Source organism: Ursus maritimus, unplaced genomic scaffold, assembly GCF_017311325.1.
Source record: "Ursus maritimus isolate PB19 unplaced genomic scaffold, ASM1731132v1 scaffold_11, whole genome shotgun sequence".
NCBI lineage: Eukaryota > Metazoa > Chordata > Mammalia > Carnivora > Ursidae > Ursus > Ursus maritimus.
In genome coordinates, this window is record NW_024423453.1 from 65,157,062 (window position 1) to 65,183,247 (window position 26,186).

The following is a 26,186-nucleotide window of genomic DNA, read 5'->3' on the forward strand; positions in this document are numbered from 1 at the left end:
TTCTTTTCTTCCCTGCTTCTTCTTCTCCAGTTCCAACCACTGAGCCTGCAACTTGGCATTTAATTCTCTGTAGTCCTTAAACTAAGCCATGTTGAACTCTTAGAGCTGAGCACAATTAAAGAAGTTAGAATGTCTGAGACAGAAGGGTCTGGAATACAAGCTCTTTCAGCTCCCTGTCTCTGCAGGAGCATGAGGTGGCAGAGAGTCGGGCTTTGGCAGACAGCATCCTACCACACTGCAGTACTTTCTGGGGGGTGAGCTGGCTCCAGGACATGGCAGAATTCATGCTGGAAGCCGTAAGGCTGAACCGAGGGGGAAGGCCGGCTGAAAGGTCTAGAAGTCCTACTGTCTGGAGCCCGGTGGTGGAGGCTGGGCCTTCTGGGCCCAAAGTGAAACTTCTCCTCTGTGGTTCTTCAGGGAAGATGACCTCCCAATGTCATGCTCAGTTCTGGGACCTCACGCCCCCGTATGAGCTTGGAGGGCCATGACTCTTGGGGATCAGCTCTTCGGGTTCATCTTATGGCCATTTCCCACTCCATAAAGCACTCGGTTAGGATCATTTCCAGTAAACTTGACCCCACAGACCCACCTATGGCCCTTTTCTAACCAGGTGGAGACCTTCAGGGGGTATTTTCTAAAACTCATCCAAAGCACAATGCTTTGGTGTACCCTTTCCCGAGGATTATGGACCCTACCAGCCCTTCACTTCATAACCGAGGGAAATCATGAAAGTGAATAAATTTCCAGAGAACTGCAAAAATTTGCTTCTTGGGGATTTCTCTTCTTTTTTTGTGTAAGGAAGCAGCTGCTCATGACTTTCACTGAGGAAGGCGGGAAATTCTTCCAAATTTAACCTCTAAAGGGCATCCACTGGTAGAACGCCCTCCCACACTATTACATTATGTGTGTTTGTGTCAGCCCTCTCATCTTCCAGATGGTCAAGGAGAAGAGATTTGCCCTGGTCATGTGGCCTGTTCTTTCCTCTGCACTCTGCTCCTGATCAATTTCTTTCCCAGTCTGAAAAGACCTCCCAGAGGCCTTTCTTCACCCCACACTTAGTCCTATCTTGGGCTTCTCTGTACGTAGTTGGCGTTTAGTGAAGAATATCCAGCCATTTTGGCTTCTCTAGATTTCCAAACTTTTCATTTCAACATACACTCTGGGGAGATACGTCAGACTGCATTTTGGAGCTAGATGCAAAGTCCTATGACTCTGGGAGGTAGGAATGGGACTGGATTGGTCCAACAGCGCCTGCTTCTGCTATGAGTTTACAGGCATACAGAGCTGGCAGGAGCCTTCTTAGATTCTTTGGGTTTGTGTAGTGATAGATGTCAGGCACGTATGCTATGCCCCCAGACCTTTAATTTTATATGACCTCTGTTTATCTCTAGTTGATGATGATGTATTTAAAGAACCAATGAGAAAAAGAAGACGTTCAGATAGAGACCAGCGGTTCCGAGCATTTCCCTCCGTGGAACAAAGTGCTCTTAAGGAATGTGAGTGTCATGACACTGCTGTGTGGCTTGTTTTAATGTGGCTCTGTTCTTTTCCAAACGTGTAAAAATGCTCAAAGGAGGAGAAGGTTAAATTGGAAAGAAGGATGAAATATTTTCAAATGATCATGATCCAGAAAAGGAGGTCTCAGAGTCTGCAGAGATCTGTAATTTGGTAGTTCATCTCTAGAAGTCTCTGGATAGGAGGGTTGTTGTCAAAATAACCTCTTCCTGATTAGAAGAAAGACTGAAAATGGTTGGTTTGGTGCCTCGGTGAGTTTTTCTCTGATGCCCTGGAATTTTTCTTTTTATGGTCAAGGAGAGAAGAATCTAGAAGGGCGATAGCCCATGGCAAAGCATATGCTGACTTCTGGTACAAGGAGTTTCAGAGCAGGCTGGCCCCTTGGGAGGCTCTCACAATCAGTAATTGCTATCTTCTATGAGCAATTATCACTAGTGTCAGATAATTTGCTATCATTTTTAACTGGCTTTTCATTTCATTTATTTTTTTCTTTTTTCTTTTTTTCTTTTTTCCTTTCTCTGTGATACTGAGCATGTTCCTCTTTTGGAGATAATAGTACTTGATCTCTGCCAGGTACATACCAGGTAATATGTCCCTATTGATTCCAGATGAAAAATTGGAGTCACGGACCAGAAGGGTTTTGAGCAACACTTATCAGAAACTTATTCAGTCTGTCTTCCTGGATGACAGCATTCCTAATGGAGTCAAATATCTCATGTGAGTCTGATATCAGCTACCTGTCAAATCTTCCATCCATTCTTTCCTTAGATGATTGTAGATACTTTTCTCCAACAATGAAAGGGAATTTTCAATTAGAAGTTAAGCAAAGAAGGCTGAACGTTTATGTAGCTATGGGATTGATTGATTGATTGATTGGTTTATTTATTTATTTATTTATTTATTTATTTATTTATGCTATTCATTGGGTTGCCACTCCTGCTAGGTAAACTGCTAAATACTTTACATATATCAAATTTCGTTTAATTGTCCCAATACTCCTGTAAAGTAGGAACTATTATTATCAGTTCCAATTTTACTGAAATTGTGGCTTAGAGAAGCCAAGACACTGACCAGTCACACTGTTGATAAACGAAAGGGCCTGAATCCAACCCAGGCTGTGTGAAACTCTAGCCTGTGGCCTCAAGCCCTGGGCTGAGCTGACTTGAAGGACTTGACTGGTGCCAGGGCTGAATCTCCTGCTCAGTAAGCCTCTGGGCCACTCCCTACTTTACTTCTGCCTAAAATTTATTTCTAAGATCAAGACTATGTAATCTCCATAGAACACAAACCAGGATGCTTCACATCTGTGTAGGGATTATGGAGTTTGTATAGAATTATCATTACCCAGTATTTTTGCATCATCCCCTTTGATCCTCATGACAACTCTATGTAGGAAACAGGGACTAATATTCCCTTCTGGTCAAGAAAGTAGCAGAGATTCAAAAAGATGTATGACTTGTCTAGGGTTGGAACTCAGTTCCTTCATGTTCTATTTTGATATTCTTCCCACTATGCTTTGATGACCCTGACCACGTGCATTTAAAAATCAATCCAGAAACAGACTTCTTGCCTTGATTGAAAAACCATCATTGGACCCGATCTACATTGGATTATTTGGAAGCACGGGGGCTGGGAAGAGCTCCCTAATCAATGCTATCATCCAGCAAGCAATGTTTCTACCAGTATCTGGAGAAAGTATATGTACATCATGTATTGTACAAGTGAGCTCTGGATGCTGTGAGCAGTATGAGGCCAAAATCCATCTTCTCTCTGACCAGGTAAATGTCTCCTTCCTTCCTTCCTTCCTTCCTTCCTTCCTTCCTTCCTTCCTTCCTTCCTCCCTTCCCTCTCTTCTTTCCTTCCTTTTCTTTCTTTCCTTTTCCCTCTCTCTTAGAGATTAACATTATATTCCTTGTAAATATAGTTTATGCCTTTGTCAAATGAAAAGAACATAGTACAGAATGAGAAAGTTCTGTAGAGCGAGATGGGGGTTCTAGCCTGTATCCTGTCACTGCTGTTATGGGACTTTGGGCAAGCCATTTCCCTCCTTGGGTCCCGGTTTCCTTAATGACAAAACAAGGGGTTTTGATTAGATGATCCCTTGCTGAATTAGATGATTTCAGTTTCTGACTATGCAGCAACCCCCATAGGAACATTGGACTCCTCCCTTTTTTGTTGTTTTCCATATCTGTGTCATGAGGGGCTTGGCCCTACTCTCCCTTGGCAGGAGTGGAAGGAAGAGCTGAAGAACTTGACCAAACTCCTGCACAGGACAGAGGAACTGGATAGAGAAGAGGCAGACGCGTGGGACAGGGATGATGCCGTGGAGGAAGCCATCTGGAAGCTACAAATGTTTTATGGAAATGGAGCGGAAAGAAAGAACTATGAAGAGTTACTAAGGGCAAAGCCCAAAGGAAAGATTCCCACCTCCAGAATCATCACCCTCAAGGCAGAAGAGGTAGCTTTGAGATTTCTTTATTTTATCATGAGTCACAAGTATAATAATTGAATCCATTTAGGAGATTTGCTCAAGGCACAGTGTTTTTATTGGAAATGAGTTGATACCCAAATCAGAAGTATCGCTGCCCGAGTTCTCTTTCATTATTTATGGCATCAAGTGAGAAATGTTAGTGTCTGACTGGGGGGTCTTTTGTGCACAGGGAAGACTATTTACAGTTACTTAAGGATTAATTAAGGATGCTTGGGGCTATGAATGCTTAAAAACAAAACCACCCAATTTATAATGGCTTAAATGAATAGGGATTTATTCATTTTCTCACATAAGAAGTCTGGAAGCAGTTGGGTTTGTGGGTTGGTTCAGTGGCTCTACAATGTCAAGATCAACACCTCCCGGTGTTGGCCTTCCCTCAAACTTGTCTCATACTCGCAAGATGGCTACTGAAGTGCTAGACTTCACAGTTGGCTTCATGAAAGAAAGAAATGGATAAACAGTTGGCACCAACCACATCCCCCCCTTCCTGGGAAAGTAAAGCTTTCTCAGAAACACACCCAACAAACTTCTGGGTAGATTTTCTTGTTCAGAACTGGTCTCTGGTTCCGTCACACGGCCTTTCCTAGCTGAAAGGGAGTCTAAAGCAGGAAGCAAATGTGTTGTAACTGGCTGGGACCAATCTCAATCCACTGCCCAAACAAGCAAACAAACACCATTGTGCTAGCACGGACAAAGGACAGGGTGGATACTGGATATGCAGCTAGTAGAACAATGCTCTCCTCACTTCTATAATCAATATTCATTTTATCAAATCAAAATTTCATTTTAAATTAAACACTCGTAGAACTAATATGTAATTTATTACAATTATACATTTAAAACACAGTGTTTCTTGTCTCTTAAAATTCTCTTCTCTTAAAATATTGTTATTCTACTTATAAATCTAGCATTCTTTGTATGAAATAAGAACAATTACTTACACTTGTTCTAAATTTTAATGTTCAATTATCTCCTAAGGTTAACATAGCAAGGCCTCCTTAAATAGCTAATGCTTACTTACATAATTAATCGAGTTCCCTTAGACTTTTTGTGTTATAGTTCATATTTAATATATTCCATTCTCTCAAAAATTTTTAAATACTTGACCAGGCACAATTAGAGGTCAAATAAATTAAATCTTTCAAGGCACTTAGCTCTTGTATATCTAGGAAATCCAACAAATCTAATAGTCACTTCTTACATTTAAATGGGTATTAATTACTGTTCAAAATAATTACACTCCTAATGTCTAAAATACAGACTGAGCATGTCCAAAGAAACACAATGATTACAAAACTGGTTACTTTATCCATGGGCACACACAACTTACAACAAATAAGTTACACGAAGGTACCAACATAGTATCCATTTCTTTACTACTCTATATTTAGAAATATTCCTTCCCAATGTTAAAAATTTACCCCTTGAAACTAGGAATTGAAATACTCATCGAAACACAAGTACAGGGGTGCCTGGGTGGCTCAGTCGGTTAAGCGTTTGCCTGGCTCGGGTCATGATCCCAGGGTCCTGGGATTGAGTGCTGGCTCCCTGCTCAGCAGGGAGTCTGCTTCTCCCTCTGCCCCTCCCTCCTTGTGCTCTCCCTCTCTCAAAAATAAATAAATAAAATCTTAAAAAAAAAAAAAAAGAAACACAAATTACATCTCAATGAGTTAGGGCACAGAGTCGAAGTTTGAGTCTAGGATTCTAGACTGCAATGAGGAAAGTTGAGTTTGCCTCCCAGAATGGTTTGTCCTGAGCCAGTTTATTGGGTTGAACCTTCTTATACAAAGGGACTTTTCAAGGCCATGCTTTTTCTTTCACATTGCCCTTAATGTATCCGCTTTATTTTTTTAAAGATTTATTTATTTAGGGGTGCCTGGGTGGCTCAGTCATTAAGCGTCTGCCTTCAGCTCAGGGCGTGATCCCGGCGTTCTGGGATCGAGCCCTGCATCAGGCTCCTCTGCTGGGAGCCTGCTTCTTCCTCTCCCACTCCCCCTGCTTGTGTTCCCTCACTCTCTCTATCAAATAAATAAATAAAATCTTAAAATAAAAAAAAGATTTATTTATTTATTTCAGAGAAAGAGAGAGCACGAGTGGGAGGGGCAGAAGGAGAGAGAGAATCCTGGGCAGACTCCCCCCTGAGCCGGAAGCCAGACATGGGGTCAATCTCATGACCATGAGGTCATGATCTGAATTGAAACCGAGTCGGACACCCAACCAACTGAGCCACCCAGGCACCCCAATATGTGTTTTATTTTTAAGTTAAATATCTTAAAGAACTTTACCATCTTTTTTTCATAATTTCTTGTTATTTGATAAGAATTGATGAATTCTGTGACTCCCTACCCAGATTGCAACAAATACCCTGATTTAATCTCAACTCTCTTAAGAATTTCTGTTCTTTCTTTCAGGATTATTCTTTAGATGTTTATTAACAATGACCAAAAAAGGGGCACCTGGGTGGCTCAGTTGGTTAAGCACCCAACTCCTGATTTCGTCTCAGGGCATTGGGATCGAGCCCCATGCTCAGCAGGGAGTCTGCTGGATATTCTCTCCCCCACCCCCCGCCCTTCTCCCCTGCTCACCCCCCAGTGCTTGCTCTCTCTCTAAAATAAATAAATAAATTCTTTTTAAAAGGCGACCACCATACATCCCAAATCTTCTGTCCTTTGAAGTAGTATCCCGGTAGAGATTTGCTGCCACACATAGTTGATGGCATGAATGTGTCATTGTCCGAAGACATGTTTAGCTTAGGAACAAAAGGCTGAGAACATTTCCCCATCCCCCCGTCATTAAAACATTCTGGAAACGCCTACACACCAAGATATTTTTTGTACTTGGAAGAGAAATTTTAAAAACCTTTTTTAAAGATCAATTTCAGACCAATTTTCCATGTGGAAAATATGGTCACCATATCACCATCAATTTTCTATACAGGGCTTTCTGGTAATCCAAATGTTTATAGTAGCCATGGGGGAAGAATGCCCTCTCTCCAAAATGTAGCAGTTGCATATTAATAACATTAATTTTAGAATTGAAATGGAATTTTGAGGATGAAATCATTATCCAGTGAAGCTAGAACTTTGCTGAAGCCGCATTCTAACTGGTCTGGCTTTTTCATCTGTACATTAAGGAGCTTGCACTTTCTTTTTTTTTTTCTTTTTTTTTTTTTTTAAAGATTTTATTTATTTATGTGACAGAGAGACAGCCAGCGAGAGAGGGAACACAGCAGGGGGAGTGGGAGAGGAAGAAGCAGGCTCCCAGCGGAGGAGCCTGATGTGGGACTCGATCCCGGATCGCCAGGATCACGCCCTGAGCCGAAGGCAGACGCCTTAACGACTGCGCTACCCAGGCGCCCCATGGAGCTTGCACTTTCTGATCGCCAGGGTCCCTTCTGGCTCTCAGAGCGTAGGCCCTTGCAGATGGGATCACAGGCCTCCCAGTGCCCATTGCCAGTGGTGTTTCTTACCACTACTCAGCGTACCTTCGCTAAACTTCAATCACAGCTGATCCAGGACCGAGGAACTGGGAGGATGTCTGGTGTGTGTGACTTTGTCCTTCTTCTCCAGGCAGGAGAGCTGTCTGTCAAACTGGACCCGTACATCCGGACTCAGAGGAGAGACTTGGTTGGAGAATCAGCTGAGACACAAATCTTGCCCTTGATCAAACATGTGGAAGTGACTCTTCCCAAATCAGAGCTGATTCCAGAAGGTGTTGTATTGGTGGACATTCCAGGCACTGGCGACTTCAACAGCAAGAGGGATGAGATGTGGAAAAAGGTGATTCTCTTTCATGTGACTTCGTTCGGTCCTCCCTCAACTCTTCCACCCTTTCTAAAGCAACAAAGAATGCTCTCAGTTCAGCTGCAGGGATCGTATGAGTTCAGGATGGTTAAATGTTTCTACTTTCTAGGTTCTAAGCCTCAGGGCAATGACAAGAGAGGGGTGGCCAGAGAAACTGGGGAGAGAGGAATCATGAGGTAGGCCTGGAAGCTAGAATGAGAGTATGTGGTACAGGGGAAAGGTCAGCAACCGAACAGAGTGGTCTAGGAGTAAGCAGAGGAAATGCAGACAGAGGGGAGAGGGAGGCCAAGGGGTGGGTACAAAGTGGAGAAGCTGAGAGCCAAGCACCAAGGAACCAGGAGGCTGCTAACGTGTTTAGTTGTAAGGCACAGAGGCCCGCTGAAGCAATCCCAGGTTAAGAGGGATTCATCAAAAGAGTATGCAAGCCTCTCCTGAGAGAGCCAGACCTCAGGGCCACCTATCAGGACAGACGCTGCCATTTTCTCTCCCAGCCTTTGCCTGGCTCTCGTGACTATTCTCTTTGTGCATTTCTCTGCAGAGTCCGGCTTTTCACTTAGCTTTCTCTACTTAGCCCTTCGGATCCACGTTGTGGAGGATGACCACCCAAGCCCTGTCTCTAATGACATTGTAGTTCACATGCCTACGACTGTCTGACTTTAGTTTATGTGCTTTAGTTCAAAGTCCTAAGAAGGAAAATGGGACAAGTTACTGTCCAGCTAATGATTAACCCTCTCTAGGTTAAGCATCTACCCTTAGTGTAATCAGCTGTGGCTGAAGATGGTGGCCGAGGGTTCACCCTTTCAGCCAAAATCTTGGGTAGGGTTTCAATTCCCGGCAAATGAAGCTGGAGCTGACCAGGCACCCCCAGATATGTCTACAGCCAGAGAGTTAAGCCTTGGGGTAGTTAGACCTGTACCTAATGATTAGAGGTTGAAATACTTTTAAGAATTTATCTCTTTGTTCATTTGCTTTTCATTCATCGAAGACATATAATATGTAAGACAATGTACTTAGCACTGAGAACGCACAGATTATAGCTAATAACAACAATAGCAGGCATTTACCGAGCATGTACTTTGTGTGAGGTACTGCTCTCAGTGAAGTAAGTTGCCCATTATCACCCTGGGGATTTTAACCCAGGCAGGATGGCTTGAGAGACTCTCTGCTCTTAAACCCTGCTATAAACCTACGTGGGAAAACAAAGCTAAGTTAAAAGATGCGGAGCATGAGCTTTAATGTTAAGAAGCATGTGTGTGTGTGTGTGTGTGTGTGTGTGTATTTGTGTGTAATGTTTGTCGACGAACAGCAAGAGTAGAATCTTGCCTTTTGGAAGGATACACACCCAACTGTTAACAAGAGTTTCCGTGCTTACTCTTTACTCTTTACTACACACACCTGTGTATTGTCTGTATCTTTTGCACGAACGTGTATTAGCTTTATAACTAGAAAGCTGAAAGCAAAATAGACCAATGTTGAATGAGAAGCAGAGCTTTCCTGCAAGGGGCTTAGAGTCTAACAGGAGAGAAGACACCCACAGATGACTAAATCTCCGGCAGAACATGGTGTACGAGAAGGCCAAGGCGAAAGGAACACTCAAAAATAGGAATTACCGTCAACAAGAGACCTCATTCCTTCAGCAAACACCCACTGGGCCTCTCCTCAATCTTGCGTTAGGTTTTGGATGGCCAGAGACAAAGTCCTTGTCCTTGGCAGTCTTGTAATCTGCAAGGGAATCTAATTAGTCATATTAATTAAGAAACCACGTTACTTAACAATGAGAGCACAAAGTGATGAATTCTTTTTGCATGTGAGGGAAGCTTCGGAGAGGGCACTTAAGCTCAGCTGCCACCAGAGAAGATTGTGGAGAATGGGACCCCTGGGTACTGTTCTAGGCCAGAGAGCAGCAAAGACCCAGAGGAATGAAGAGTGAAGTGTTGGGGGGAAGGATGAGTCCTCTGGGGTGGCTGGAAGGAAGGGGTGTGGGGTGTAGAGGACAGGGGCACAGAAGGCAAGCCTGGAAAACTTGGGGGTTGGGCTAGAATACTACCCTTCCTGGGGAAGCTTGAAGGACAAGGGGGACTGGGGCATGTGATAGAGAGAGAAAGGTCATCTTTAGGCAGAGGAGCTCAGGAGCACTGGGTGGGAACACGGGGATGAGGCATAGGACTGGAGCTGGAAGGGGACTGGGAGGGAGGGCTGGGATCAGTGAGTCAAGACCAGCCCAACACTACAGAAGCTCCATCGGAGAGCCATGGACTCTCTGCTCTATGCAAACGTTAAATTCTGCAGATCCTGACTGTGGGCCGGGGGGCTTTGAGACTGATGTGCAGTCAAGATCGGGATGATAGGATCAAGATGACAGCTTACAGATAATCGGCGAATGCCCTGATTTTACAGATGAGGAAATAAAAGCTCAGAGAGGGGAAGTAATTTGCTCAAGACCACACAGCTACCAAATGGCAGAATTTGAACCAGAGAGCAGGTTTCCACCTTCCCGTCTGAGGCTCTCTCCCTCCCCACATGACCTCCCCTAACAGTACTTTCCGATAAAGGCCGTCCCAACGTCCTTCCCCTTGGTAGTCTGCTCAGGTCCTGATGTGAGAGCCTTTGTTTCTGCAGGGTCTCAGCTCTGGGAGTGGAATTGCCAGCCTTGGCTGGTTCTAGGCTAGGCCCAGAGAGCAACAGCCTAGGGAGCCAGCCAGCCTCTCTCCCTGGATGGAGCCATGGTTGCTGCTAGTTATGATACGCTGGGCAGCCTGTCAAAGGCCACTCAGAACAGAGGAGCCAGCAGATCTGGCTCAAAACTCCCACTCTGAGGAGGTCGGGCTACAGAGGCGATGGTTCCCAGCCTGCTCCGCTTGGCCTCAGCTCCCCTGCATTCCTGTGGTTTTGTGAGATTCTCCCACAAGGAGTGAGTAAAGACTCCCCTCTTTTTAGGGAGAATCGAGCCCAGTGCCCCCTCCCCCGTCCCTCTAGCTGCCAGCCTTGCCTTCCCTAAGCTAAGATTATTATGAGTGTCTCTGTCTGCCACCTTGAATTCATGACACTTTGGGCGTATCACCTGAGCTCTCTGAGGCCCATTCTCGTCATGGGAGTAAGTTGGGGGGGGGGGCGTGCCATCCCACCCACTCCTAAATCCAGTTGCTCTAGGTAAGCTTTTCCGTGTCTTCTGGGACTCTAACTTGACCAAATCCTGGCAGTCAGAGCCTTGCGTAGGGCCTGAAATTGCAGTCCTCTTCTCATGCTAATAAACATTTAGGAAGCAGCTGCGGTTTCCCAGGACCCTGGGAATTTGCAGCCTGGTATCCTACGATCTTCCACAACCTGAGTGAATAGCTAGAAGCTTCCCTAAATAGATTATAGCTTGGAAAGTGGGAGGGAGCAGTTGTTTTATTTTCCTGCCTAAATGTGGGTCCATGCGCATAAGGAGGAGGTTCAGGGCCCATAGTTGTATGGTCTTAAACTGATCTTTTGCCTCTTGGGGGCCTATTGTCATCTCTGTAAAACAGTGAAGTTTGTCTCACTCTAGAGACTGATGGTTTTAAAATAATGATCCTGAAAGCCACAAGATCCATGGACGGAGGGTTGAGGATGCTGAGCGGGGGTCGGGGGGGCTCTGAACCCCCCGTCTCCAGTTCCACTAAAAGCAGGCCAATTTTAAAAACCAATTGGAAATCTTCCTAAGATTTCACTTGAAAAAAGGCTCCACTGCTAAAAACAAACTTGAAACCCAAGATTTCTCAGCCTCAACACTGGTGACATTTTGGGCCAGGTGATTCTTTGTTGTGGGGCTGCTGACCTGGGCACTGAAGGGTGCTTAGCCTCCCTGTCCTCTACGCACACCCACTAGCTTACCCCAAGTCGTAGCAATTAAAAATGTCTACAGGGGTGCCTGGAGGCTCGGTCCGTTAAGCATCTGCCTTCCACTCAGGTCATGATCCCAGGGTCCTGGAATTGAGCCCCGCATCAGGCTCCCTGCTCAGCGGGAGTCTGCTGCTCCCTCTCCCTTGGCCCCTACCCCTGCTCATGCTCTCTCTCTCTCTCTCTCCTTCTCTTTCCCCTGCACGCGCTCTCTCTCTCTCTCACTCAAATAAATAAGTAATTAAATAAAATCTTTTAAAAAATATATTAAAATGTCTCCAGAGACTGCCAAATGTCGTCTGGGGTACAGAATTGCCCCAAATTAAGAACCATTGGCATAAAGCAAAATAATGGTTTAATTAGCAAGTCACAAACTTGTTACAACTCTATGTGCAAAGTGCTGTCCTGAGGAACCTCGAAAAAACTCAATCCCTGAGCTGGACCAGCTTTTCATTTATATGAAGAGGCGAGACAAGTGAAGGACTACAGTCAGAGAAATGTCACAAGGCAACACACGATTACTCGTCACATAAAAGTTGCATATCTAATAGAGCAATATTTATGATTTTGATCAACTGCAATTTCGTGTCCATTGCCCTTTGCACCTTGCATCTTAAGGTTTCTGGCTCCTTGCCCCCACATGGTGGCAGTGTGCTGAATATGCAGGGGCAGTCAAACATGGAGATGATGCCCTGCGCTGATAACTTTGGAGTCGATGCATGACCAGAACTAGTTCTGGAAAAACAATAATTTTCCCTAGAAGACTACTGAAGTAATGCAAGCCATTGATGGATCTGGGGCAGGAGGTCTGATTTCTTGAATTCTGTCAATCACTAATGCCACAGATATCTATGAAGCCTCTAGGAGGGGCCGAGCACTGTGCCTAAGGTGATGTGAATTCCAAGCTGAAAAGTGCAGCCTCTTCCCATCAAGTACCTCACAATCTAGGGGTGGGGTGGTACAGAGAGCCGATCCTATACAATAACTCTGAGAGGTACCATGGCAGGTAAGTCCAGGTGCTGTAGGATGCAGAGGAGGGGTGGCCAATCCACCCTCATGTAGCCATTAGCAGAGTCTCAAAGTGCAAAGGGAGGTCAAACAGAGGTCGTGGCAAGTGCAAAGTTCCCGAGGGATAAAACCAAGTTACATCTGAGAAAATTCAAGAAGCTCAGCCTGGCTGCTACATGGAAAGTATGGTGGGGAGAGCTGAGAGGGGGTACTGGAAGAGAGATGGGGCAGAGCACAAAGGACATTAATGATACATTAAGGGGTCATGTCCTCTATAACTGAGACACCACTTATGTTTTTAAACCTGTGGTTACATTTCACAGACCATTGATAAATGCTCAGTGATCTGGGTGATCAGTGACATTGAAAGAGTTTCTGGAGGGAGAGCCCATGAAGACCTTCTGAATGAGAGCATTAAAGCCTGCCAAAGGGGCTTCTGCAGGGACGTTGCGCTGGTGGTCACCAAGACCGACAAACTCTACCTGCCAGAATATCTAAGGTACCGGGCTGGGCTCTCGGACCTCTGGGCTTTCCTCCGTGGGTCCCGACTTCCACAACAACAGAGCTTTGACTCCTGGGCGTTTCAGACCCAGGGAAGTGACTACTGGGGATGAGAGAAGTCTGGGTGACTTCCTAGGACATTAGGACCCTTGGGTAGATTGTCTTGGGAATCTGAACATTGTGGTCCCTCTTCCAGAGTAGTTGCTCAATACCCAGTAGGCTGTCCCCTATACGGGGTGCCACTCGTGTGTATGGGGTGCAAAGAGCACCGCCTGGAGGCGTCCTGTCCCCCGCCGATATGGGAGGTGTAGATGCCCCCACAGAGAGTGGGCACTTTCTGTAACAATGTCTGGCGCTGCTCACCTGTGAAGTGTCAGATTCTGTTTCAGACTTTAAACCCATTTGGAGCAAGGTTCTTGATGTTTCAGAACTTTGGCCAAAAGTAACAACATTCTTACAGAGTCATGTTCTGACAAAATTTTAGTGGAAGGTGGTAAGCATTTTAGAGTTTAATAGATGTCAAAATATGCTGATTTCTGTGTGGATCTCTGTACCTCCGTAACCAAGAGAGCCGTAACTTACCTTCTCTGTTGGCACACTTTGACGTTGGAAAGGGGTGTTCTTAACCCTTACAGCAAGTATCGACTGGTCTGTCCTGGGTACACGGGGCCTATGGTCACCAGATAAAACGTTGTTAATGCTTCTCTGCTCTAATAAGAGCATCTTTACCGGTCACCTGTCATCTCTCCCTTACCCCCCCACACCCACTGAAACTTGACTCTGTGTCTCCAGGAATTCATTAAGCAGAGACAACTTCCCAGGTAAAGAAAGAGGCCACATCTTTTCCCCCAACTTCTTGCTTTCATGGGCTAGGTTGGAACTTCAGCTTCATTATTTTTTTTTTTTCTGCCTGCAGTCTCCCTTCACCCCGTCCCCTGCCCTAGAATAGTATCTCCAGCTCTCCCTTCCAATGCCAGCTCTGCAACTGAACATAATTCAGTCGGATTTATGAAACCTTTATTGAACACTGTGGTAGGGGCTGCACACTCAGAGGGGCGTAGGGCCTAGTCACTGAGACCGCTGTCTTATAAGGAGGTTAAAGGTTATAAGAGAGGGACAAGCGAGGTGCTACGGGGACCCAGAGAGACAGGGCTGCATTTTGATTGGGCCAGGGGGCGGGGTCACAGGAAGTTCCACCACCAACAAAATACTGAGAAACAAAGACACTTGTGTCAAGTGGACACTGCAGGTGGGTCAGAAGAGAGGACATTTGGACCGAAGAAAGCTTATGTGGAGGTATCAAGGTACAACCGTATATGCTGCTTTTAGGGAAAGTTGAGAGACTGCCGTGACACATGAAATGAGTTAAGTAATTGTTACAATTTTCGTTTCAGGGAAAGAAAAGTGGGAAATGTAAGTACGGACTAGTTATTTTTATTTTTTATTTTAAAGCTTTATTGGTATGTAATTGATGTACAAAAAATCGCATACATTTCATGTAACAACTTAATGAGTTTGGACATATGGGTGAACTAGTTATGCTTAATAATACTTTTCATGATTAATATTATAAAATTCAAAGACATGCACATTTGTCTGGGCCAACTGAAGAGATGCCCCCCAAAAATGTGCAGCTTATCACCGTATCACTCTTGATAACCCTGGACTCTTTGCCATATTTTCATTTCTTTTCCCAATCTAGCAAGCGATTTTGAGTCAGCGGGAGGCTGTTTTAGAAAGAAATGAAATGATAAAACTACAAAGGAATAGAATTCTCAAGGAAAAACTCAAGGTGAGTTAACAGATTTCCCTGTGTATTTTTTCTGCTTTTCAAGATTTTCAGAAACATTTCACTGTCTATTGGGTCTTGCATAGTAGCCACAGCAAAAGCTTTGGAGAAGACAATTTGGAGTTAATTCAGTCCTACTGGTTAATAGCTTTGTGACTTCCAGCAAATTACTGTTTCTCTCTGAGCCTCCACTGTCTCATCTGTAAAATGGGGAAAGGATAACATCTAACTCTTGTGGTTGCTGGAAGGATGGGATGAGCTTAGAGTCCACTGAGAAATATGCAGGTAAAATCAGAGATCACCGTACTGTTTCAGGGTGATCTGCTGGAGGAACGCATAGGGTGCTGTGGGAACCCAGAAGGATGCCTGGACCATCCTGGCACTTGGGGAGGCGGTGTTGCAGAGAGGTGCAGGGAAAGCTCCTCGTGCTCTTGGGCAGAATTTTAAAAAACCAGTAGTCTTTGGTAAGGTAAGGGAGTGGGAGAAAGGGCCTTCTGCCAGGAGCATTGGGAGATAAGGCCTGAGCTTTTTTTTTTTTTTTTTTTTCTTTTTTAGAGAGAAAGCCCGAGCAGTGGGGGTTGGGGGTAGGAGGGCAGGAAGGGCAGAAGTAGAGAGAGAGAAAATCTCAATCAGGCTCTATGCCCAGCATGGAGCCCGACACAGGGCTCGATCTCACTACCCTGAGATCATGACCTGAGCCAAAATCAAGAATCAGATCCTTGACTGACTGAGCCACCCAGGCGCCCCCCTGAGCTGTGTTTTTCAAGCTCGAGAAATTGTTCTGTGGGAATCTTGGTATTTTCTTAAATTATTTATGTTATTCTGCCACTAAAATAGTTACAGACGTAAAACTCCTTACTGTAATCGTCTTATACAACAATAAAACTGAAACCAGTTTTAAGATAAACTCTAAACAAAACATAGAAGTGATATATCAGGGTTAGTATAATGTGATAGATGTTTTGGTTTTGCTGAAACTAAATCTTCAGCGCTGGGTAATAGTAAAAACATATGGCCTGATGTCCAGTGCTATATTTAATTGCATTCTGTAGTTTGAATTCAATTACACTGATGCAGAAAACGTCTGATCTACAAAGTGGAATTGAAAACTTCAAAGCTTTTGCCTCTCATTCAGAATAACCAGCCCTTGTACTTAAGCCAAAACCTTTGACCAACCAATTCTTAAATGCTGGTTTTAATGAGGCAATAACTGAGCAAAGCTGCTCTTATTCTCTTCAGTTGTTCTCGTTGGCACTCAAGAAATATGCATTTAATGAGTACCTCATCATATTGTTTCTGGAAACAAAAACACAAAATACTTCAATACACAATTCACAGCTATATTTATTGCTAATAAATGTGGCGCGTTGGTGTGGATGAGATAGGGTCTGGACGACAGTGAGTCAGCTTGCCAGTGACTATTGTTCTCTCACCATACAAGTCCTTTTGAGGGACCACCTCTGAGGGCCAGGTGATACCTTAATTCCCCAACCACTTTACTTCAGTCTGAATTATTGTGAACCCTTCCCTTGTACTGCATGCCTTCACTTGGAGCAAATTTAATCTTAGTCATAGAAAATGTGAGGCATGGGGCGCCTGGGTGGCACAGCGGTTAAGCGTCTGCCTTCGGCTCAGGGCGTGATCCTGGCGTTATGGGATCGAGCCCCACATCAGGCTCTTCCACTATGAGCCTGCTTCTTCCTCTCCCACTCCCCCTGCTTGTGTTCCCTCTCTCGCTGGCTGTCTCTATCTCTGTCGAATAAATAAATAAAATCTTAAAAAAAAAAAGAAAATGTGAGGCAGAAGTTGATTATAAGGCAGTCATTGGTATAGATGTGTATGCTTATTTTTTATTATAAAAATAATAATTAGGAAAACATATTGTGAGAAACATGACAGACCCCTGAGACTCCCTTTGTAGACCTCAGTCTGGAAATACTAGGTATTTTAGAAAGACTTTTTTCTCAGCAGTAAGGAGAATGGATGGGGGGAGGGGCGTGTGAAGACTGGATGCAGAGACCCTTTGGGAGGCTTTTCCTGTAGTCCAGCTGGAAGTGCTAAGAGCTTGAGCAAGGCAGTCACCACAGGACTAGCGGAGAGGAGATGCTTTCTAGAGATGGTAGGGAGTTCGCATCTCCAAGTCTGGATGACGAATTGTATGTGAAAGAGAGCTGGGTGTTTACATTCTCAGGTACGTCCTTGGAGCTGGTTATCACACAGCATTTGCCTTTGCTTTAGGGTACCTGTAAAGAAAACCATCTTACTCCTCTTGTGCCTCTCCTTTCCTCTCACGCTGTTAACACACTCACAACACTTCTTTTTTTAAATGGAAGTACAGTTGACGCACAATATTATATTCATTTCTGGTGTACAACACAGTGATTCGACAGTTCTACACATCACAAAATGATCACCACAAATTAAGTCTAGTTACCATCTGTCACCATGTTATTACAGTATTAATGACTATAGTCCCTCTGCTGTACTTTACACCCCCATGACTTGTTTAGTTTGTAACTGGAATTTTGTACCTCTTAATCCCCTTCACCTATTTTGCCCGTCCTTCCATTCCCCTCCCCTCTGGGAACCACCAGTCTGTTCTCTGTATTTGTGAGTCTGTTTCTATTTTGTTTTGTTTGTTCATTTGTTTTGTTTTTTTACATTCCGCATAAATGAAATCATATGGTATTTGTCTTCCTCTGGCTGACTTATTTCACTTAGTGTAACTTCCTGTAGGTCCATTTGTGTTGTTGCAAATGGCCAGATTCCATTCTTTTTTATGGCTGAGTAATATTCCACTGTATATATGTGTAACATATCCTCTCTATCCATTCAGCCATTGATGGACACTTAGGTGGCTTCCATATCTTGGCTTTTATGAACAATGCTACAGTGAACAGGGGGATGCATAGATCTTTTCAAATTAGTGTTTTCATTTTCTTTAGATAAGTACCCAAAAGGAAAATTGCTGATCATACGGTATTTCTATTTTTAATTTTTTCAGGAACCTCCATACTGTTTTCCACAGTGGCTGCACCAATTCACAATCCCACCAACAGTGTACGAAGGAAGGTTCCCTTTTCTCCACATCCTCACTAACACTTGTTATTTCTTATCTTTTTGATACTAGCCATTCTGACTGGTGCAAGGTGAAATCTTGCGGTTGTAATTAGCATTTCATGGTGATTAGTGATTTTGAGCATTTTTCGTGTGTCTGTTGACCATCCATATGTCTTCTTTGGAAAGATGTCTATCCAGTCCCTCTACCCCTTTTTCATCAGATTATTATTATTATTTTTTTGGTGTGCCCTCACATGTGCTGTTTATATATTTTGGGTATTAACCCCTTATCACATGTAGGATTTGCAATATCTTCTTCCATTCAATAGGTCATCTTTTTGTTTTGTTGACAGTTTCTCTGGGCAAAAGCTTTTTAGTTTGATGTGGTCCCAATTGTTTATTTTTGCTTTCATTGTCTTTGCCTGAGGAGACAGATCCAAAAAAATACAATGTCCAAAAGTTTTCTGCCTATCCGTTCTTTTAGAAGTTTTATGGTTTCAGGCCTTATATTTAGGTCTTTAATCCATTTTGAGCTTATTTTTGTATATGGTTTAAGAAAGTAGTCTAGTTTCATTCTTTTGTATGTAGCTGACTAGCTTTCCCAACACCATTTATTGAAGAGACTATGTTTTCCCCATTGTATATTCTTGCCTCTTTTGTTGTAGATTAATTGACCATACAAGCATGGGTCTATTTCTGAGCTGCCTATTCTCTTCCATTATCTATGGGTTGGTTTTTGTGCCAGTATCATAATGTTTTGATGACTATAGTTTTGTAGTATGGTTTGAAATCTGGATGCATGATACCTCCAGCTTTGTTTTTCTTTCTCAACATTGCTTTGGCTATTTGGGGTCTTTTGTGGTTCCATACAAATTTTAGTATTATTTGTTTTAGTTCTGTGAAAAGTGCTGTTGGTATTTTGATAGGGATTGCCTTGAATCTGTAGGTTGCTTTGGACAGTACGGACATTTTAATGATACTCTTCCAATCCATGCTAACACACTTAACAACACTTCTGACACCAGTGTTGGGATTTTTTCCCACACTAAGCAATTCTCTGTGACACTATAATTTTTTATTTATTTATTTTTTTAGTTAACATATAGTGTACTGTTAGTTTCAGGGGTAGAATTTAATGATTCATCAGTTGCATATAACACCCAGTGCTCATTACATCATGTGCCCTCCTTAATGCCCATTACCCAGTTACCCCATCTCCCCACCCACCTCCCCTCCAGCAACCTCCGTTTGTTTTCTATAATTAGGAGTCTCTTATGGTTTGCCTCCTCTCTGTTTTTATCTTATTCTATTTTTCCTTCCCTTCCCCTATGTTCATCTGTTTTGTTTCTTAAATTCCACAAGTGAGTGAAATCATATGGTATTTGTCTTTCTCTGACTGGCTTATTTCGCTTAGCATAATAGCCTCTAGTTTCATCCATATTGTTGCAAATGGCAAGATTTCATCCTTTTTGATGGCTGAGTAATATTCCATTATATATATATGCGCCACATCTTTATCTGTTCATCTGTTGATGGACATCTGGGCTCTTTCCATAGTTTAGCTATTGTGGACATTGCTGCTATAAACAATAGGGTGCATGTGCCCCTTTGAATCACTATTTTTGTATCTTTGGATCAATACCTAGTAGTGCAATTGCTGGGTCGTAGAGTAGGGTGTCCTACAATTTAACTCAAGCTGAAAATATCTTCTGGGACATAGCATCAGATCCCACAGGTTAGGCACTCAGTCCCACAAGACTGCCCCATACTTCAGATGCCAACTGCAAATAATAGGTCCCTAGTTTATCCACAACTTCTGTCTGACTCAGCTACAAATTGAAGGTCCCTGTGACCATGTCCCCCTTGGATTCGATTATTTGCTAGAACGGCTCACAGAATGCAGTGAAATAATTACTTACTTTTACCAGTTTTTAAAAAATATAATAAAGTATAAAAGATACAGATGAACAGCCAGATGAAGAGATATATAGGGAAAGGCCTGGGAGGAGTCCAAATGCAAGAACTTCTGTCCCCATGGAGTTGGAGTACATCACCCTCTCGTTATACGGATGTGTTCGCCCACCTGGAAACTCGCTAAACACCATACAGTTGGGGTTTTATGGAGGCTTCCTCACATAGGCATCATCAATTACTCTATGTTTAGCCCCTCTACCCTCTCTGGAGAATGGGGGGTGGGGTGGAGTGGGGCTGAAAATTCCAAACTTCTAATGACCTGATCTTTCTGTGACCAGCCCCTATTCAGGAGCTCACCCAGAATTGCCTCATTAGAAAAAGAAGACACTCCTATCACTTTGGAAATTCCACAGGATTTAGGATCTGTGTCAGGTACTAGAGTCAAAGACCAAATATTAGAACAAGAGATGCATCTAGTGCTCTTACCACTTAGGAAATGACAATGGTTTTAGGAGCTCTGTGCCGAGTACTGGGGTCAAAGACTAATGTTAGAATCAAAGATTGTGATCGTATCCCTAATTTATAAGGAATTTAGGAGCCCTGTGTCAGGAACCAGGGGTGGGACCAATACATATGTATTTTTTCATATTATTATTACTTATTTTACATAGTTTGAAGATTATAATGGACTCAGGGCTTTTCACAGAAATACTGTGTTCTTTTTGATGTTCCAGTTCACCTCTTGGCCGATGGGAGCCTGTAACTTAAGCCGGGTCCTTTAGCCTTACCCAGACATTTTTTAAAAACATTTTTACTCTTCGGCAACAACAAGATACGCAGACTCCTTTTATTTTTCCCTGCCCCAAGATGTGGACCTACTCCTCTCAAAGAAACTTGTGTTTCTTTTAGTAAAAAATAATGCTAAAAATAAAAGTTGGGGTGCTAGGGGTCCATATCAAATGATTTCACACAAGCAAAAGAAGTGGGCAGGGTGATATCACTGCAAAGTTATTTTAATGACAAAGCTAGAAAAGATAGATTTTTTGACAATGGGGTCATGATTTATATTACTGATCTCAAGCTAACTCTAGCTTTACTATCCCCCTTTTGATTCTGCTTTCAGGTAGTATCACTTCTATTTTGAGCTAAAAGCTTTCTCCTTTCTCATATATAATATCTTCTTACGAACTTTAACATCTGTGGTGCTGTACATTGTCCGAACAAACCATGTGTGTAATTGTAACAGTGACTCATCTTTCCATGGGGTGATTTGATAATTTGATTAACACTCACCTCTTGGATCCTACTTTCCAGCTGTAACTGTTTCTACATCTTTTTTATAATAATATGGAACCTTCATACTGTAGTCATTTCACTGATACTATAAAAATATTTCTCTGTACTATAATAACAAGCATAAGTGTTAACTAATCATCAATAACTTTTAGAAGAGGTATACAGAATTTAGAGCAAGATTTTAAATAATCTAGACACAGTGAGGCATACTCCTTTCTTTCAATTGTTCTAAAACCCTACTTAAAATTAATTCCACATCAGTTTCAACTTTCCCTAAACTTTTTTGCTGGAGTCAAAACTCTATCAGAAGGGGAAAAAGTTAATCTTGGCAGATCCTTTGTATAATTTCAGCCCTGACTATTGAGTGTGGGGCTCCTGGAAGTCTACCCAGGCAACTCTATTCCCACCTTGACTACATGGGCTCACAGCTTGCCAGACATATGGTCTCTCACCTCTCCCAGTGGACTACTCACTCAGCGCTTTTGTATCTTTGCATCAGAAAGAGATGGACAACTCTCTACCGTTTTCTACTGCCCCCAAACACCCATGCACACACACAACCCTTTTGGTTTTTCTCTCTTCTTTCTTTCTTTTTTTTTAAAGATTTATTTATTTACTTGAGAGAGAGAGAGAGAGAGAGAGAGAGAGAGATAGCAAGGCGGGGCAGGGCAGAGGGAGAGGAAGAGAGAAACTTTAGCAGACTGGCTCAGCACAGAGCCTGACTCAGGGCTCGATCTCATGACCCTGAGATCATGACCTGAGCCGAAACCAAGAGTCGGATGCTTAACCAACTGAGCCACCCAGGCGCCCCTTCTTTTCTTTTAAGTGAGAATAATGAAAGATTATGGAACAATATTTGTGTCTAATCCCATTGTGACTTCTCCGTGACGATGATTTTCTTAATCATAAAAAAGATTTTCTCACGTTCTTAATTCCTTGATATTTAAAACCGTCATTTCCCTAAACATCACTCTGCTTTTAAATGTGTCTGATTACTCACTAAGGGCCCAGCTAAGAAACTTGCATTTTCACACACCTTTGCCCTGTGTTGTGTGGTGTAGGTAAACAACCCGTCCTCTGTTTTAAAAGAATAGAAAAGAAACAAACCAAAAAAAAAAAAGCCCTGATTTCTAGCTTTTGCTGATTCCCAAGGTGTAATACTCCCACCATGGCCAAGTTCAAGCTACCAGGGTGATGTCACCAAAGGCGGCGCTGGGGAGAGCTGCATACACTCGGCTCTCAGGAGCATGTGTAGCTGGCTCTAGCCCATCACTGCCTTTGCCAGAGGTGGGCTTTTTTTTTTTTTTTTTTTCATAAAACATCCTGGTACTTTCCCCCTCTCTGAACATTTCAGTGCACTTTGAACTATTTTCTCTACACATTTCCTTCTAGAATTGCTCTTCTTAGCTCCCAAGAGAATATTTTCTATGCAGCAGTTTTCTTACAACATCCAACCTTGTGAGGTATGGACAGATGAGAACACCTGACGAGCAGGTGTGCTGTGTTCCTTACAGGGCTCTTGCAGGATTGAGAGTGAGTGAGCTGAAGCTTGCTGAATGTTCTTATAAGGCTTGCGTGTTGTTTCCTTCACCATGTTTGAGTTACTCTGTTCTCTGTGTGTGTCTCTCTCTCACTTCAGAGAAAGCTGCCCGCTGATTCCAAGGTTCTAGAGGCTTCTGATCTGGTATACACAGTCAGCGCCCAGGAGTACTGGCAGCAGGCTCTCCTCACTGAGGAGGAAACTGGTAATTTATATATATTTTTTATCTCAATCACTAGAATTCTCAAGATGAAGCTCGGCATGCCGAATTTCCCTCTCTAGAACTTTCTGTGCCACATTTCCAGCTTGTTTCAGTTTCTATACCTATTAGCAGACATATCTGTTTTTCTCTTTGCATTGTTGTGGTGTGTGAGACCACAGTTCCTCTTCCATCCAAATTTTACCAAGAGTTGGTATAGGTCAGAGGCTGGGTTGTCATTTCCTAAGTATTTGGCTTGCAATTCCTCACTCACCCAGCTACTACAAGTATTAAAAGTATGTACCGAGCATCTATTGTATGCTTTGTCTCTGAGGAGGAAAAAGCAGAAGACATGACCCCCTTTCTTCACAGAACTTAAAATCTAGATGAGGAGCTAATACTAAGCCATGTGTAAAAATCAAGGTACAAATCAGGCTTAGTTAAATGGTGCTGTGAGTACAGTAGAAGCCCAGAGAACCCAGGGGTCTGTGTGACTGGCGCGCTCAGTGCAAAGTGGGCGAGCAGGCAGGATCTGAGCTTAAAATGGCTGAAGATGTGCATGCATTTTACCTGACATGTCTGCGTGGGGGCGAAGGGGCAGAAGGTGTAAAATGTTCCAGAAATAGGGGAACTTCTGGAACAAGGATATAAAAAAAATAATCAGCATGCCATACACAAGCAATGATATAGAAGAATTTCCACTTATGGGAATAATGGGGAGAAAAGTAGGATGACATCTGTTATCTTCTGACCAACAAAAGGTTAGGACTAAGATGAATTTCTAATCCAGAATCCCATTCAACAGAGATTCTCATCCTTCCTACAGCAAGCATGAGCGATTTTCCTATTATGGGTTATTTGATGTAGATGGAAAAGTCTAGAGGGACGGAAGAGCTGAGACTCTGGGATTGTGAGCACCATTGGTTCAACTCTTCATAAGTAGTGGTCCAGAGGGAAGTGCTAATGTTTCTAACCAGTGTGCACTTTTCTTGTTGGACTTGTACCACTGAATAAAATTAATATTAATCATTGCTGATCTACCGTTCATTATTGTTGATCCTAGACATGGAAAAACATCCCAGAAAACTTGGTGTAGTGGGCAGTCAGCCCATGTAGGACCTCAGCTGTAGCTAATTCAGACTGCCATTCTGATCCGTTCATTTTTGTGAATTTTCTTTGCTGTGAACTCTGGCCTTTTAAAATTGTTTGTGCTGCCTGTGAATTCCAGAAATCCCCAGGTTAAGAGGCTATATCAGGAAAAGTCTCCTGGACAAGAAGAGGAGGATGGTGACCAAGTATGTGACTGAAGCCTTTGGTTTATTGCTCCTCACAGACAGTTTCAACTGCACGGAAAACCTGCCGGTACGGGAGATACTTACGTGTGTGCTCTGACTCCCAGCCTGGGCAGAGCATTCCCTTTTACCAAGTTAGGAAAATAACTTACAATATTTTTTCTTTTCATATCAAGGGAAAATACTAAGCTCAGAAAATCTAAAGAGGACAAAGAGATAATTCGAGGGTTACAATGGTGACATTTGAGTAAAAGAGGAAGGAATGATATTTTGCCTGGGACAGATGGTTTGAGAGGAAAATGTAGAAATGACTAGCAGCTACTTTCACCTCTCCTGGGAACTTGAATAAGATGGAATGTGTTTAAACGATAACAGGAGTGATTTGTTTTGCCCTCGCAGAATACTGACAATTCTTGGTTAACCTACAGAGGCATGGTTATGCATACAGTCCAGAAAAATTTCATCTGTCTATGGATTTCCTTTATGCCCTGGTGCTGTCAGAATCTCAAAATCAGAGCAGCCTAGTACAATAACGTGGAGGAAGGGAGCTAGCAGGGACATTCGGCAAAGAGTTTAGATCTATAGCTTCACAGTCTGGAATGCTGGCCTCCTCAATGACCAGTTCCAAATTACTCTTCTCATAGGAACAGACAAATTTATCTCTTTGATAGATGATTTGGTTTTTTTACCCTAAAATGAGATGGATTGGCTGCTAAGTTAGATGCAGAGGAGAGTTTTGGAAAAAAAATCTGACACTGCAATCAATCACCAACTGTACTGCTTCTTTGTGAGGGACTGAATATACAAATGGGCAATTATATGTTAAAACAGAACCCTGACGCACAGCCTGCAGCAACCTGCCTAGGAAACCAATCCCTTATCTATAATAAACAGCTTAGGAAGGCAGCCTGCTGTAAGTTAGATTCATAGGGAGTCAGACTGCTATCTCTGGTAACAATCCAAGAAGCTAAGCAATGATGTCTGTAACAATCAGACCCAAATGGGCTGATTGGTTACTAACTGATGGTTTTCCTAATCTTTATCCCTGCTTCCAACCAGAGAAGCCAAACTGCACCCTAATGAATTGCATAGGATCCTCACTTCTAGTTAGCCCACCCACGGCTTCTCTGTGCCAGTGGCCTCTGATGAGGGTGTGCCTGAAGCCTTCCCACTCCTCTGCCTGCCTTTCAATCTCTGCCAAGCACAAGCGATGGTGGCTGACTCTCTTGTTCTAGCAAGCTCTGGATAAGTAGCCTTCGCATGTTCTCATTTGGTTGGTGTTTATTTCCACAATTGCTATCAACCATCAGATTTGCCCCACCAAATTGTCCAACTTTTTGTTATGCTGAACAAGGAAGGGGCAAAGAAAGTGAACCAGTAGGGCTTTCTGAGAGTTCACGGGGCTGGTCCTGAGAATGTGGGAAGGTACACTTGGGCTGGCCCTATGGCGTGGCCAGGGGAGGCAGATAATGGAGACCTGACTTCAATGTGAAAAGTAAGCAATGTCAACAGTAGATGGTCTTTGCAGTTTTGGTCAAATGTCTACATTTTAAAAATTCCATATAAGAGTGACACATAGAGCAAGGTTCCTTGTCTTTTTCATCATATTTCTAATGCCTTGTTTTGGCCTAGTTCTGTGAGGGAAAAATAAAAAAACAACAGCAAGAAGCTGGAATCTTGAGATTTTCGAATTTAACTGTGTCCTCTGAAATACCGGGGAAGCATTTGACCTTCTAACTTCCTGAAAGTGTTCTTCAGGGTGAAAATTGCCTCTCTGCCCAGCAAAAGATTGCTTTTGGAAGTGCTGATGGAAAACAAATCAGATGTGGTGCTGTGTGTGGTTGGTTTGTTTTACAAACACAAGGACAAGTCATTTTGCAATCAAACTGAGAAGTGCCTGCCCCCCACCCCCTTGTA

The 26,186-nt window shown here is 43.1% G+C and overlaps 1 protein-coding gene across 1 annotated transcript in view; it reads left to right on the forward strand.

The window, feature by feature from the left end:
- Positions 1 to 1,669: 1,669 nt before the first annotated feature.
- Positions 1,670 to 26,186, forward strand: part of NUGGC (nuclear GTPase, germinal center associated) — a 40,576-nt gene continuing 16,059 nt past the window's right edge. Inside the window, exons 1-9 of the mRNA XM_008705102.2 lie at positions 1,670 to 2,232; positions 3,071 to 3,293; positions 3,743 to 3,973; positions 7,576 to 7,785; positions 13,002 to 13,177; positions 14,574 to 14,592; positions 14,882 to 14,971; positions 22,878 to 22,983; positions 24,206 to 24,339. Coding sequence (XP_008703324.2) covers positions 2,105 to 2,232; positions 3,071 to 3,293; positions 3,743 to 3,973; positions 7,576 to 7,785; positions 13,002 to 13,177; positions 14,574 to 14,592; positions 14,882 to 14,971; positions 22,878 to 22,983; positions 24,206 to 24,339 — 1,317 coding nt within the window. The 5' untranslated portion in view covers positions 1,670 to 2,104. The remainder of the gene's footprint in view (positions 2,233 to 3,070; positions 3,294 to 3,742; positions 3,974 to 7,575; positions 7,786 to 13,001; positions 13,178 to 14,573; positions 14,593 to 14,881; positions 14,972 to 22,877; positions 22,984 to 24,205; positions 24,340 to 26,186) is intronic.